This window comes from Onychostoma macrolepis, chromosome 19, assembly GCF_012432095.1.
Source record: "Onychostoma macrolepis isolate SWU-2019 chromosome 19, ASM1243209v1, whole genome shotgun sequence".
NCBI lineage: Eukaryota > Metazoa > Chordata > Actinopteri > Cypriniformes > Cyprinidae > Onychostoma > Onychostoma macrolepis.
The window spans coordinates 4,729,242-4,744,094 of NC_081173.1; the positions used below are offsets into that span (position 1 = coordinate 4,729,242).

Here is a 14,853-nt window from a genome sequence, read left to right on the forward strand (position 1 = left end):
CAGGTAAGTTTCAGTTTAGTTTGTGGCAACTCTGGGTTTTAGGTACCATGAAAGTGGTTTGGCTTTTAGCAGTGTTCATCGCCATAGTAACTTAAGCTCCACAGCTAACCTGCTCCAGGTCAGGTTATGTTCTGGTTTAGAGATCGCAAACCGAAATTTGACCAATCAGCTTCAAGCAAAGTGACGCTTTTAGATAAAATCATCTAATTTTTAGAGATATTTTTTTTTATAATTATTTTATATTGTTTATATAATTATGCCCTTAATCCATAACACAAGCCAACTTAGTTTAATAGTATAATTATTAAGCTTTTATTTTGAATTAATATAAACATATAGATAATATGCAATATAAATACGTTTTAGAATCAATAGCTGTAAACATGACTACATATGAGTTTAGATTTTTAAGTGTTTTTATATCTAGAAATATTATAAACTTTACAACTTTTACTTGCACTTATATATGGTAAGATGTTTTCTTTAAGTTTTCCTCTTTCATGGATAGATCGTTTCATGATCGTGCTGTGTAAATGTGTTTAAATTCTTCATATTGTTCAATCTTTGGTAGCGAATCGCACTGACTCTCTCACGAGAAGTGAATCACAGTTTCGAGGCATGTGATTGGCTGCTCATTACTGATGTCACACTTTCATGTGCACGCGCTTCATTAACTCAGGATCAAGCCTGAGTTTTCAGAGAAAGTTGATGATCAGCTTCATGGTACCAACAAAGCCGGATTGGACTGGTTTGGTTTTCTCAACTCAAAACTAATCCTGTAACCCTGAGTTTGTCCAGCCACCATCATGGTACAGGCCCCAGGATTTCTCATTGGGGGTTTTGTATTTGTAAAAAAAAAAAAAAAAACTTTTAATAATTTTTTTTTTTTTTTTTTAACATTTTTACATTATTAATTACTTAAAATTAACATGGAAAAAATTATTATAATAAAAAACAATCAAAATAAAACACTAAAAGTAATATTTATGCATGTCATGTGACTATTAACTTGCAAATGTGCTGTTGTATAGTTGAATAAATTAGAGAATAGTCACAGACAAATAAATTACAGCAAACTTTGGGAATCCCTGCACTGTATCCATGCAAACAAAGTTGCAGTTTGAAAAAATAATACACATTTTCATTAAATAGTAGTATGCTACACACAATGCTGCACATTCCTGACACATTTCTATTACTTAATTCTTATGTAGGTGCTTTTATCCCTATATCTTGCAAATCTGGGCCATAGAACATTTTATGAAAGAAAGGCCACCTCGTTTGGAGATGATCACTGTGATTTGAGTAAACGCTCAAAGTGAGGCTGTACTGCCCTCTTGTGTTTTCTTTGGAGCGGTCAGCTTTATGTTAGGTTAAAATAGTTTTGTTGGCACAAATATGAAAAGGTCAAAAAACACGAATGTCCCGTGTGGACTGTACAACAGGAAACGGTTGACAGTTTCCTGGAAAATGTCTGATGCAGTAATCCAGGACGGGAGCAAACTCTCCGCTGCGAACACACTGATAAACTTTATCTGAGGGAGGAACTTCCTCTTTCAGAACTGTTACTGTGGGCATTTGGGTCAATGTACACATCTGTTCATACATTATCCTGTTTTCCTTGTTATTTATAATGTGTTTTTGACAGAAAAGGTCAGTAGTTTAGAATAACAGTTAGTTCTGTGTTGAGTAACTCCTGAAATTATTAGTAGGCCTAGTAATAGTAGTATTTATGTGAAACAAATCATTTAATGTTGATATTTCTACAAATGTTGCTTTCAATAATCAGTATAAAATCATGGTAAAGGTGTTGACTATTTAAAATAAGCACCTACTCACAAGAACAAAAGATGAAGTGATAAAAAAAGAGGAGGCGAAGAGTTCACATGATGATGTTATTATGACAGAGTTGTTTTGTTTATGGAATTGTACATTTTAACAATGCATATATTAAAGGGATCATCCAAAAATTACAATTCTGTCATCATTAACTCACCCTCAAGTATTTCCGAACCTGAGTTTCTTTCTTCTGAAGATATTTTGTAGAATCGAACCGTTTACGGCCCCCATTGACTTCCACGGAATAAAAAAAGTACTATGAAAGTCAATATTTGGTTACTCACATTCAGTGTTGGGCAGTTACTAGTAACTTAGTTACTGTAATATTACTTTTTTGCAGTAACTAGTAGTGTAACTAATTACTTATAAGATTTCATATTCCATCCATAAAACAACTTAGTTGCTTGTGATGCCTCAACCCCGCTGATTTAAAATCCAACAATCAAATCATTTCTAAATTTATTTTCATAATTTTCACGACTCGCACATGCATGTGATGTCCCCAGTGCAGCTTACATTCAGCAGATAGACATATTGCATTATATTGATTTTGTCAGGGAAAAAAAAGATGATCTGAACACTGTTGTGTAAGTTGTGGCTTTACTTTACTCTGGCATTACATCCCCCCACATCCCTCTGATCAGCATGTGCTACATTATATAATTAAAAATCTTTTTGGAAAAATAAACAGTTTCTTACAAACTTATGTGATTTGATAAAATACATAATGAAATTTAATCGTATATGGGTAAAGGAGAAAGTACAATTAGCTTCAAGCTACACATGACAATTAATGAGATGAATACAACACTTCTACTTGAATGTCACTATCAATCACTATCGAGTGTTTGTAATCACTTCTGACTGGATTTTGGTCAAATGATGAGGCAGAAATATGTTGTTAATAACATTCTAGAATAATTTTATTTGGAAGATACACAGTTACAACTTCTGTGGGGCGTGAAGAAGAAGTAATGCAACTAGAAGTGTAACTAATTACTGTTGGCAGAAAGTAATAAGTAACAATATTACTTTTGAAAGGAGTAACTAGTAATATATTACATTCTTTGAGTAACTAGCCCACATTCTTCAAAATATCTTCTTTTATGTTCAACGGAAGAAACTTGAGGATGAAAAAAATGATGACAGAATTTTCATTTTGGGTGTATTGTCCCTTAAGTATTTACATAAAACATTATGCCCATTAAAATATAACAGAGAATACTGTAAATTTCTAAATACTAGCCGTATTTGCAAATACAGCAAAATTTGAGAACGGAATCCTTTCCGCAAAGTGAACAAAAACAAAAATTATATATATATATATTATATTTATTTTTTTGGCAAATGTCGTCTATTGTTATTCATAATTATTGTTAAACTAACTGTTTACATACATGTTCATGAGGGAAACAAAAGGCCGCCAATTTAATCTTCAGAGTCAGGGGCGGTTCTAGGGGTTGAAATGATTCCCTAAATTTATATGATTCCCTAAATTTGGAATCATATCACAGCAAACAATTTGAAGTGAAATGCAGTTTATCCTGTAAACTATATTTAAAAAGAAAAACATCACCAGCTGTTAAATTCAAATCTGCGTTCACTGGCTGGCACAGAGCCAGACGCGTTTTTAAAGCGCTGCGCATTATAACCAATCACATACGATTCTGTTGAGCTTATGAATGCAAGGACCAATCAGAGGCGTTCAGATGAGTCATCGCTGAAACACGCTGTTTCGTCACCGCGCGCGCGTTCCCTGACTGAATTGTCTGACTAGTTCTCTCATAAGAAACAATAAAGTGAAGATGTACGAATGTTAGTAAGATATTAATTAAACAGCTTTAGAGATTATTATGGCAGTTTTTGAGAGTGCTTGAACTCGCTGGACTGAAGTGAAAATGTTCTTTGATAATGTAAATGCTATTTTGTACAATGAAAGTTTTATGCTAATAAGTAACTTACAGTGTTTTTATTGAATTCACATTCAGTCGTATTAAAAGTATTTTATGGTATGACACCCATATCTGGTACTTATGTAAAAAGACGGGCTTTTATGTGTAGTTAATAGATTACAGTATTAGCCTATACTTTGCATGTGGTAGCTAATCTATAAAGGTGCAAAATGCATTTACTTACACATATTTGAGAATCGAGATATTTCATGATATATGTTGGGGATATATCGAATTAAAAAAAATAAAATAAAAATAAAACCCCTGCTGAAAAAAACAAACAAAACAAAAACAAAAAAACAGACACCATTACAAAATTAGTAATGGTTTTACTGGTTATAATGGGACTTGTATTGGTTTTACTGGAAACTGTAATGACCCTGTTGGTCTCTGCTGGTAATTGGTCACCTTCTATTGGTGGCTTGTTAAAACTAATAAATCCTAATGGAATATGTCCCAAAACACACTACAGAAAACCATTTTTTTTAATGGTTAAAAGTTGATGGTTTGTAATGGTATTTGTAGAGGAAACCATTAACATTTTCTGCGATGGTTTTATTTGTTTATTTATTTCAGTAAGGACGTAAGCCAGTCATACAGTGGTATTGTGGCTGCTGTGTGTCACGTGACAAGCATGAGAGCGCCCCTCCCCCACCCTTCACTCGTGCCCCTCAAAAATAATGAGTGCATGATGCCCTGACACTACAATACAAAATTATTTGTCAAATAAATAAAACATGATGAAACATTCATTTTAGTTGAAATTTTTATAGATTACTTCTAGAGACTGCAGTGATACATGGCATGGTGAAAAATTAATGAATGAATAATACTAGTAGGTTAAGATGAGTTTTAAAATTGAGCCCCCTAAAAGCACAAGTGGCCCCTGTCTGGCCCCTCCAGTTACTGTGGTCTAGAACCGCCCCTCAGCGTACTTCCTTGTGTAGAAATGCGGCGCTGTCTCTTTAAATGAGTGACTAGCGGGTGTCTGTGGTGAAACAGCGACTGAAGAGCAAGAGAACGGCAGCTGATCGCCTCCAGAAACACAAAGGGACTTTACGACCAACGCTATGGGTATCAAACTGTATTACACCACCGTCACTGCATCGAGAGAGGTGAGACTAAACCCGTGGCCTTGTGGACTCAGTAAGCGAGCAGTGCATGTGAAGAATGCAGAGTTAAATACAGTTGAAATGGAGGATTAGGCTTCTAGACACACCCAGCTGCTCCGTTACCATGCATCTAGCCTCATTTAAACGCTATTGCAACATATAACGCGTAGAAATGCATTAGTAAGACATTATTGTGGCCCTCGAGCGTTTTATGTGATTGCAAAGCGCAGTGGTTTGTAGATTCTGGGTTTGTAGCGATGTTGAAGGATGATGGGCATTGGTTTGATAGCGGAAGTCATGTTGTCTGTCTGTGTTGAATGTAGTTCTTCTCTCAGTAATGTTGCATTAGTGTGCCCATATAAACTATTTGTTTTTACGCGTAAATAAAAACGTCCTCTTTAAATCCTGTACGCGACATAATGGCAAATGAGACTGAATCGATGTATAACGTTACTTGAGCTGCTGCACGCTACAGTTGCATTGCAGCTTTGAGTCTGTGCACATCTGTTAAGAATAAAGAAAAAAATGCGTTTTGATTTTGTTGTATTTCTATAATCACCGGGCTACAGATGCGAAAAGCAGAAAATACTGAAAGTGCACCTTTTTTTTTTTTTGCTTTTAAAATTTTACACAATGAACAACACTTTTGAGAAATGTTATTAAAATAAATGATTCTACATGGAGTGGGGTCGCCTCCTCATGGGTGTCACCATGTTGAGATCACATGACCAACCAGTTCATGGAATTTACTTTCATGTTACAATTTACATTCAAATTAGTAGGTATTAATAATAATAATAATACTAATAATAATAGCAAATAAATAAATAAATAAGAATAGAGCACTTACAACCAATGCTTAATGCGCTTTACAAAATGCGCACACACACGAAAAACAAATTAAAATAATAATAATAATAAGACCGCAAGTAGAGTGTTTGCAGCAGGCCGTTGTATTAACTACTAATGGTACATAATGGGTCATCCAGTGCAGATGCTGAAAGGATTGTTCAGAATCAGCTTTATTTGCCAAGTGAGCGCAAACACACGAATAATCTGTTGTGGTTTTTAAGAAGCTCTTGGTACATGCATGCATACATGCACACATCTGACATGAGAACAGAAACATTTAAATAAGACTTAACAATAAATAATAATGTGAGCACATTAAGGGGGACTGTAAAAGGGTTGTTGTAAACATGTTTAATGTATGTCATTTGCATTGAAATCCACTATTAAGCCCTAATCGTCTTTTAAACATTAGCCTACATTAAAATGGTAACTGTTGTCTTGTTCAAGGTGTGGTTTCTGCAGATACGACCCAACTTCCTGAATATAGATATGACCCAACTTCCTTAATATAGCTTTGTCATATAGTGTTTCATTATTAATCATCAACTAAGCAGTTTGTAGTCGAAACCAGTGGTTGTTAAAAGCAAAGCACAGTTTCTACACCTATTCATGCAATGCATAGTTTGACTTGGTACATTAAAAGTCCAGATGAGAAGATTATTTTAACTGTTTATAATGCATTTCCTGCATGGATACAAGTACATAATGTTTTAAATTTTTCAGGAAGTAGTGTAAAGATGCATTCAAATTTTTATTGCTATTAGCCTGTAAATATATATAATTTTTTTTGTTGTTGAAGAAACACTTCATTTCATTAGATGACTGTATGTTGTGCATCTTTTGTAGTTTGTTCCCTTGAAGCAGTCTTTGAATCTTGAGCTAAATCTGAATAATGTTAGCGGTGACTTGACAAATGCAAATGAGACAGCAGCTCAGGTCAGTTCTTTTAACAAAAGAGCAGTGCCAGGAAAGGAAAGCACAGTTACTTACTACCCGACCTTGACCGTTTTCCTTGTTTCTCAGGTCAAGTCTCAGCAGGCCGAGGTGATACGTATTCTGGAAAGTAAGAGCATCAAGTATGAGTTGATTGACATCTCGGTGGGCGGTGCTGTTCGGGATGAGATGAGGAGTAAAGCGGGCAACCCCACGGCAATCCCACCTCAGATATTCAACGAAGACCAGTACTGTGGGGTAAGGAGGACTGACAGCAGGGGGTTTTGGTTTTTGAACTTAAGACTTTAAAGCAATAGCTGCCTAAAAAATGGAAATTCACCTTCATGTCATTACTATCTGACTTTCTTCTGTTGAACTGAGTTGCGTTTTTGAACAATGTCCTTTTCAGTTCTGTCCCATGTTATAAAAGTAAATGTGAAATGTACCAAAACAAAACCAAAGTACCATGAAATTAGGCCATACTAGACTTTCAAAAGCATATGATGGTTTGTGGGACTAACAGACCAAAAATATGTCATTATTTACTCAAATTCTCGCCTTCAAGCCGAAGTTCTGGACACAACCCTCCACCTTTGGAATACGAGTTTAAACGCAGAAAGCAATCTAAACCGAATGCATACCCTTGGATCTGATTTGCTGTCCCCCTATAGCCCCCCGAAATGCATTGATTTTAACTGTTCAATGCGGACGATCGCTGGTGTGTTTAGAGCATTCACTGCTAAACTCAAACGTGCTTTCGCACTTTGTCTGGCACTGAGACGCGCTCAATGCTTTTCATAACCTATATCACAACTGTTCAGTGTTTTAAACCACATAAAATTTATTTTAGATTTCAGACACCTAAATGAATTACTAGCAAAACAGACATTTGTTAAATACACACTGACATTTGTGAGTTTAAATATGCTGTTGTCTAAGGAAAGCCGCAATAATAATCCTTTTTTTATTCATATAGGTACACGTTGTGTAGGTAACTATAAAGTTCACTCTGTTCTTCTCCTAGTTTAATGATGACTTTATGTATTTTGGGAGAAACGGGTGAATTTGTGATTTCATCGTTTATTCACCCTTACGTTGTTTCAAACCTGTATGACTGACTTTCTTCAAAATATCTTATTTTGTGCTCGGCACAAGAATGTTGATATCCAAAAAATTTGGTTCCCATTGATTTCCATTTTTTGGGAACTAAACATTCTTCAAATTATCTTAAGTATTCCACAGAACAAAGAAAGTCATACAGACTTGGAACAGCATGCGTGGAAGTTAATGAATACCAGCAACTGTTTGATTACCAACATTATTATACAAATATCTTATTGTGGATTCAAAGATATTCAATAACAAACCTAACAGTATTTTTTCCAGATTAGTTTCAGGTCTGCATAGATATGCTGAAACTCATACTTTGTGTGTTTCTCTTTCTTTCAGAACTACGAGATGTTTTCTGAGGCGGTGGAGGCAGACACAGTGGAACAGTTTCTGAAGATTGCATGAGAGCCAAACCTGGTAGCAACCATCATCCTCTTCCCTTCCTTGGTCCATGTCCACATTCCCAAAGGGAGGCCTGCCTGTCCCCCTCTGCTCCGCTGGCGGTGCCTGCCTTCGATGTCTCAATGCCATGCCACATGCCAAAAAAACGGTCAACAGAAAAGCACATACTTGCTCTGTACCACCATATTTACCCTCAAACTGAGACCTGTTCACTCTTTCATTCCTTCATGCTTTTGTTTTAATGATCTTGTTTATTTCCTCTCTTGTGTCCTCTTTGGTTCCGACGTTTAAACGCCACTGATTTGTCTTAATCTTGTTTGGGTCAGAGCGCTTGAATGTGTAGTAATTAGGTCATCTAATCTGGGCAGCAACCCTATGTTTATTCCAGATTGAATTAATCCACAGTCGAAGAAACACAGGAATCATTTTGTGTCCAGTAGTTGAATCAGATTGCCAATTTGTATAGATGGCCTTCATATTTTCCCGCTTTTAGTACTGATAAATCATTGGATTCTATATTAAGCACACTGCTTTGTATTGTGTCTTTTAGCAGTGTCGAAGCCACAGGTATGCTCTCCGAGACAGATTTCCATTTAACATTCCCAAATTCAGGGACTGAAAAACGTTCCATTGCGTTAAACTGTGCCAATAAATGTCTGTACGAATGTGTTTTCCATGCAAGCATTTTCCTCTGTCCTCTGGGTACAAGTCTGAAATATCTAAGAATCTGAAAATCCATTATAAGGATGAATCCCACAATGTTTTGGTCATGTTTTAGCAAAATAAGAAATCATATTTTGCACATTAAAAATATGATTTATTTTTGCATTGTGATATTTCTTTCATGACAGTTAACCTTTAATGTATTAGTAGTATATATGATACTACTATTACATATAAATGCTTTAACAATTTTAATCGATCTACATTGCTATAACGATAATTCTGCTAAATTGTCATGATGATAATTTCAAAATGCAACAAAAAAGGCATCATTTTGCAAGATATAATTTGTTATTTTCATCTTTTGGTTTTAGGATGAAATACGATCCGGACACATTCTTGACAGGCTCAAACATAAATTTAATAGAAAAATGAGAGATCTGCTTAACTGCTTAACCCAATGAGTGGGCAATATACTCCAACACTTTCCTGTTATGCCGCAGAACTTCATCTCATTTCATTTCTGGTAATGCACTAAATGTTGGTGTTTCTCTGATCAGCAATGCAAACCCTCCCTGAGCTCTTAATTAGCTCAGTACTTCAGCTGCAACCATGAAATTCATCATCTAGTAGCCGAATCACTCCATACGGCATAGTTGACATGTACATGCTGTTCCATCAAGTGTCTATTGCCATCAAATTGAGCTCACTGGAGGTTGTAGCATTGGCATTTCCAGCAGGTTATCCTCTAGCATGTTATGTTGATCATATTGGTACTTAATTTTTATACTGTATACTTGGCACAGTCTTACAATCTTGATGTGAGTCGTGGTCCCACATCTAACTCGTTTCATCTGGCATCGGTAATGTCTGCTGCTCCCAGTTGGTCTTGTTTGCAGTATATGCATCTATTGTTGTCTGCGGTCAAAGTTGAGGATGTGCGACCTGCACGCACAGACAGCTGGCTCATGAAATGATTGTGAATCTTCCTCTGTCATTATTGTTTGTAACGATTTCTTGTGGTCTCTTTGTGCTGTACTGCTTTGCTTTTGGACCAACGCCCTTTTTGGCCAAAATAAAAGAATGATCATTAGGGAAAGAAATGTTGTTGTCTTCCAAGAAGATAGTGAAATTGTGATTTATGGGTCAAATAAAAAGTGCAAAAACAATTATTTTCCAATATAGTTCTTTTTGATGGCATAGAATGTTTACATTTATTTGCTGGGAACATTTGAATAACTTTTATTCAAAAACTGCAGAAAAAAAATTAACAACATATGGTAATCAAATTAACTTAGGTTAGATGAGTGTTAAATGTATTTCAGATTAATTTTGTTAACTAGCCCAACATAAGTTGTCACGGTCTCTGCTTGATTATGATAGTTCAATTTATTGTCTTAAACATACAGTAAAGATCAGATGAGAAAGTCTTAAATAGCGGCAACCCTACAAACAAACAGCTGTAGGATTTTTATTAAAAAATGTCAAATATAGCGTCATTGCGCTAAGGGCGTCCCGAGTTCGAATCCCGGCTCAAGGACCTTTCCCGAACCCGCCTCTTTCGCTGTTCTGTCATAATAAAGGCAAAAACTCCAAAAAAGAGGTAAAACAGTTTGGTAACACTGCTTGAAGCCGGTATAATGCATTATAAAGCTATAAATAATGTATGTTGTAATGCATTATACATTTTCATAAATAATTGTAAACAAAGTGAAAATGCATTATTTGCAAATTTATCTAAAATTGATTGTCTTTTAATGTGTTCTACTTTCTAAAGGTGAAAAAATGTATGTATTATAATGTGTGTAATGTATTATAACTGTGGTTACAGTTATTAATGAGGTCATGCAATACATTATAAGGCATAAGTAATGCATTCAAAAAAAACTTATATATATGTATATATATTAATTTAAAATGGGGGATATCATTATGAAATAAATGTTTTTCTCTAATTCACATTAGACACAATTAATGGCACCCTTTTATTCAATACTTTTTGAAACCTCCATTTGCCAGTTTAACAGCTCTAAATGTTCTCCTATAATGCCTGATGAGGTTAGAGACACCTGACAAGAGATCAGAGACCATTCCTTCATCCAGAATCACTCCAGACCCTTTAGATTCCCAGCTCCATGTTGCTGCTGCTTCTCTTCAGTTCACCCCATTCATTTTCTACAGGGTTCAGGTCAGAGGACTGGAATGGCCAGCAGAAGCTTGGTTTTGTGCTCAGTGACACATTTTTGTGTTGTTTTTGAGGTTTGTGTTTGGATTATTGTACGGTTGGAAGATCCAAACATGGCCCATTATAAGATTTCTAACAGAGTCAGTCACTTATTGATTTTTTTATGTGTTGGTATTTGATAGAATCCATGATGCCGTGTGTCTAAACAAGATGTCCAGGATCTTCAGCAGAAATATAGGCCCACAACATCAAAAATACAGCAGTATATTTCATTGTACACATGGGGTACTTTTTATCCCTGTGTTCACCAAACCACTCTTGAGTGTTTGCTGCTAAAAAGCTCATTTTTTAGTTTCATCTGATCATAGAAGCCAGTCCCATTTGAAGTTCCAGTCGTGTCTGATAACTGAATATGCTGGAGTTTGTTTTTGGATGAGCCTCCCAAACAACATGTGGTGATGTAGGTGCTGTTTGACCTTTTTTTAAAGGTTTTCTGACCCCGAGACCCAACTATTTTCTGCAAAAATACACATCCTCTTCCAGGCAGTTTTGTAACATTTTATGTTGATTGGAAATTCTTAATTATTGCCCTGATGGTGGAAATGGGAATTTTCACTGCTCCAGCTCTTTTCTTAAAGCCACTTCACTAATTTGTGAAGCTCAATTATCTTTTGCTGCACATCAGTAATATATTCTTTGGTTTAACTCATTGTGATGGATGATTAAGGGAATTTGGGCTTTGTTTTCCCTCCTATTTATATTTCTGTAAAACAGGAAGCCACGGCTGGATAATTTCATGTTCATAATCACCCTGGTGTGCTCAAAATTGTGAATATGAATGGGAATATACTTCAGAGATATTTTACTCATAAGAATTTTTAGGGGTGCCAATAATTGTGTCCAACGTGTATTTGAGAAAAACATTTATTTCATAATGATATTTCCCCCCATTTTAAATTCTTATTATCCAATGAAAGGTTATATTTTTGTGAATTTTTTAAATAAAAGATCAAAAGGATTAACAATGCAGATTAATTTTCACAGCCGCCTTTGCTCATATTTACCAAGGGTGCCGATAATTTTGGCCATGACTGTAATGCTTCAAGCCTTTTGGGGCACTAATCAGGGAAACTCTCAGATGTTCTTGCTTCCACTGAAGCTCAGGATGCTCTTTGAATCTTTGTAAAATCTGAATGTGATCATCAGGATCGGAGACACGGTGAAGACAGCAGTAAGGGCCTAGTGCTTTAACCAGTGCTTTAACTGGTTTCATGTACTGTGTTTAACTCAAGACTTACAATGCTGACTGACTTCAAACGAAGTGTCACACTCTGCATGGTTTGCTCTTACTTTGCATGTAATCTTTGGACCTGAACCCGAAGGGAGGATATATTGACACATGATCGGGGAGCTGTAGTTAATTATTCATCCCCACTATCAGCTCTGCACTCTCATTGACGCTACAGCATCAAGTGGCCTGAAACAGACCATAAGAATTAGATTAGATTCACTTGCCTGTTAATTACACATGCATATACCTGTGGATAATGAATGTAAATTGTGAAGTAAAATTTGTTAGAAAATATGAAAATGTGTCTCAAATTGAGCAAGCTATTACTTTAATTTCAATATATTTTCAGGATCAGGTTGAATTCTCCAGGCTTTACAATATCAAATTTGCCATATAATTTGTTCTCTTTTACAGCTCCTTTATCTATCAATATGAGAAATGCAACTAGTCCAGTTAAACAGCATACAGTTCTGATGTATTATAGCCAGCACAGCATTGCTGCTTTCTACTTCTGATTCCTGAATTTTTTTTTTATTTATTTAATTATTTAATTAAATAATTTAATTTAGTAATGATCTTAAAATTGAAAGTAGATCTTTACAGGCTTTATATTATTATTTTTACATTAGAAAAATGGAAATTCGTGTACATTTCCAGTATGTTTTGATCTAAATAACCAACCTATACTCTTTTCTGAAAGGTTGATTGGGCACGCGCATTCATTTATGATAACAGCGATGTCTTGCGCCCTCATGTGGCTGTGAGAAAAGTCACTAATGCATCGGCAATGGAAAGCCTTGGTATTTCCATGCCAATAAATTCACTTGAATCTGAATCTGAGTGATGTTGAGTGTGGGTTGATTCACAGTGGAGTGTGTATTATTTGCATAGATGCTGAAATGTCCATTAATCCACTGACCAGATTGAGAAGGGGCTCTTTCTAAAGGTTTTGTTCAGGGTCCTGTCAAAGTGAAGGTAAATTGTTCTGAACTAGATGACAGCCTCCATGCAGAATAACTCAGATCGACTCATTCATCACAAAAGAAGTTGAACGTTATCCTCAAAGGCGAATGTCCAATGGTGAAAGGGACTGACTCCATGGATCTGATATATTCAAGGATGATATTCAAGTGTCTTAGACCTAGCTGAAGTCATTCAAAGGTTTTAAAAATGCAGAGTACATGACAACTTCATGGCCAGAATCCCTATTTACTGACAGCTTTGTGTGACGCAGATAAACATATATGATTAGGAGGAAGAGCAGGTCAAATCCAGACGGAATATTTTAATAATATATGAGTCATTCTACAGAAGTGGTGCAATGAGGTTGAACGTTTTTAACTTTTCTTTTCAAATTTATTTGTAAATTTGTATTGCCTTGTATCTGATATGCATGGGTACACTAGAATCTATGTATGTTTTTTTTTTTTTTCACAATTTCAGCAAATTTTAAACAATGCCCCAAAATTTGTCAATACCAAAACACAACAGAGAAGGTAGAATATATAGAAAACAAATAAATATCTTTACGCATGTTGATTCAGCATGAAATAGCAAATTTTATTACACTTTTTGGAACCTGTATAGAACTATTTTCTATTCTTTTGTTCTGTTTCAGTTTATACAGCTAGTATGAAAATTTATCTTTTTATTGTTAAATGTAAGATGTTGAAGATCAAACCAGAAAATTTAAAAATCATGATTTTTATACATAAAAATAAAACAAATGTCACTGCTGAAATATGTGACCCTGGACCACAAAACCAGTCTTAAGTCGCTGGGGTATATTTGTAGAAATAGCCAAAAATACATTGTATGGGTCAAAATTATTGATTTTTCTTTTATGCCAAACATCATTAGGATATTAAGTAAAGATCATGTTTCAAGAAGATATTTTGTAAATTTCCCACCGTAAATGTATCAAAACTTAATTTTTGATTAGTAATATGCATTGCTAAGAACTTCATTTGGTCAACTTTAAAGGTGATTTTCTCAGTATTTAGATTTTTTTGCACCCTCAGATTCCAGATTTTCAAATAGTTGTATCTCAGCCAAATATTGTCCTATCATAACAAACCATACATCAATGGAAAGCCTATTTATTAAATTTTGAAAAATTGACCCTTATGACTGGTTTTGTGGTCCAGGGTCACATATGCCAGTACCAAAACAACCATAGATTGTTCTATATTGATTGTTTTGGGTTTGACAATTCAACCTTAATTTGCCTTTATCTTAACGGTAAAATGCGGACATCAATGATATGAACACAATAAAGTCATGGAAAACATGTATAAAAAAAATACCCCCCAAAATTTTCAAGAGTATCAAGAAGTTAGCTAATGGCACTTTTTAAAAACACAACAAAGGCATGGATTAGGATGTTTTAAAAAATACATATACAATTTTCTGAATGGTTTATTTGCTAAGTGAAGTTTAGATGGTTAGACATGTCATTGATTTCTTTATATTGCCTCTTATAGTAATTAATTAGATTTTTGTAAATATGTGTCA

At 35.1% G+C, this 14,853-nt stretch overlaps 1 protein-coding gene across 1 annotated transcript; it reads left to right on the plus strand.

Moving 5' to 3' along the window:
- The first annotated feature begins 4,748 nt into the window (after positions 1–4,748).
- sh3bgrl3 (SH3 domain binding glutamate-rich protein like 3) lies at positions 4,749–10,032 on the plus strand. The gene is made up of 3 exons (XM_058754692.1): positions 4,749–4,906; positions 6,779–6,946; positions 8,138–10,032. Exons 1-3 carry the CDS (start codon positions 4,862–4,864, stop codon positions 8,201–8,203), a joined length of 279 nt encoding a protein of 92 aa, XP_058610675.1. The 5' UTR covers positions 4,749–4,861; the 3' UTR covers positions 8,204–10,032.
- The last annotated feature ends 4,821 nt before the right edge of the window (positions 10,033–14,853 follow it).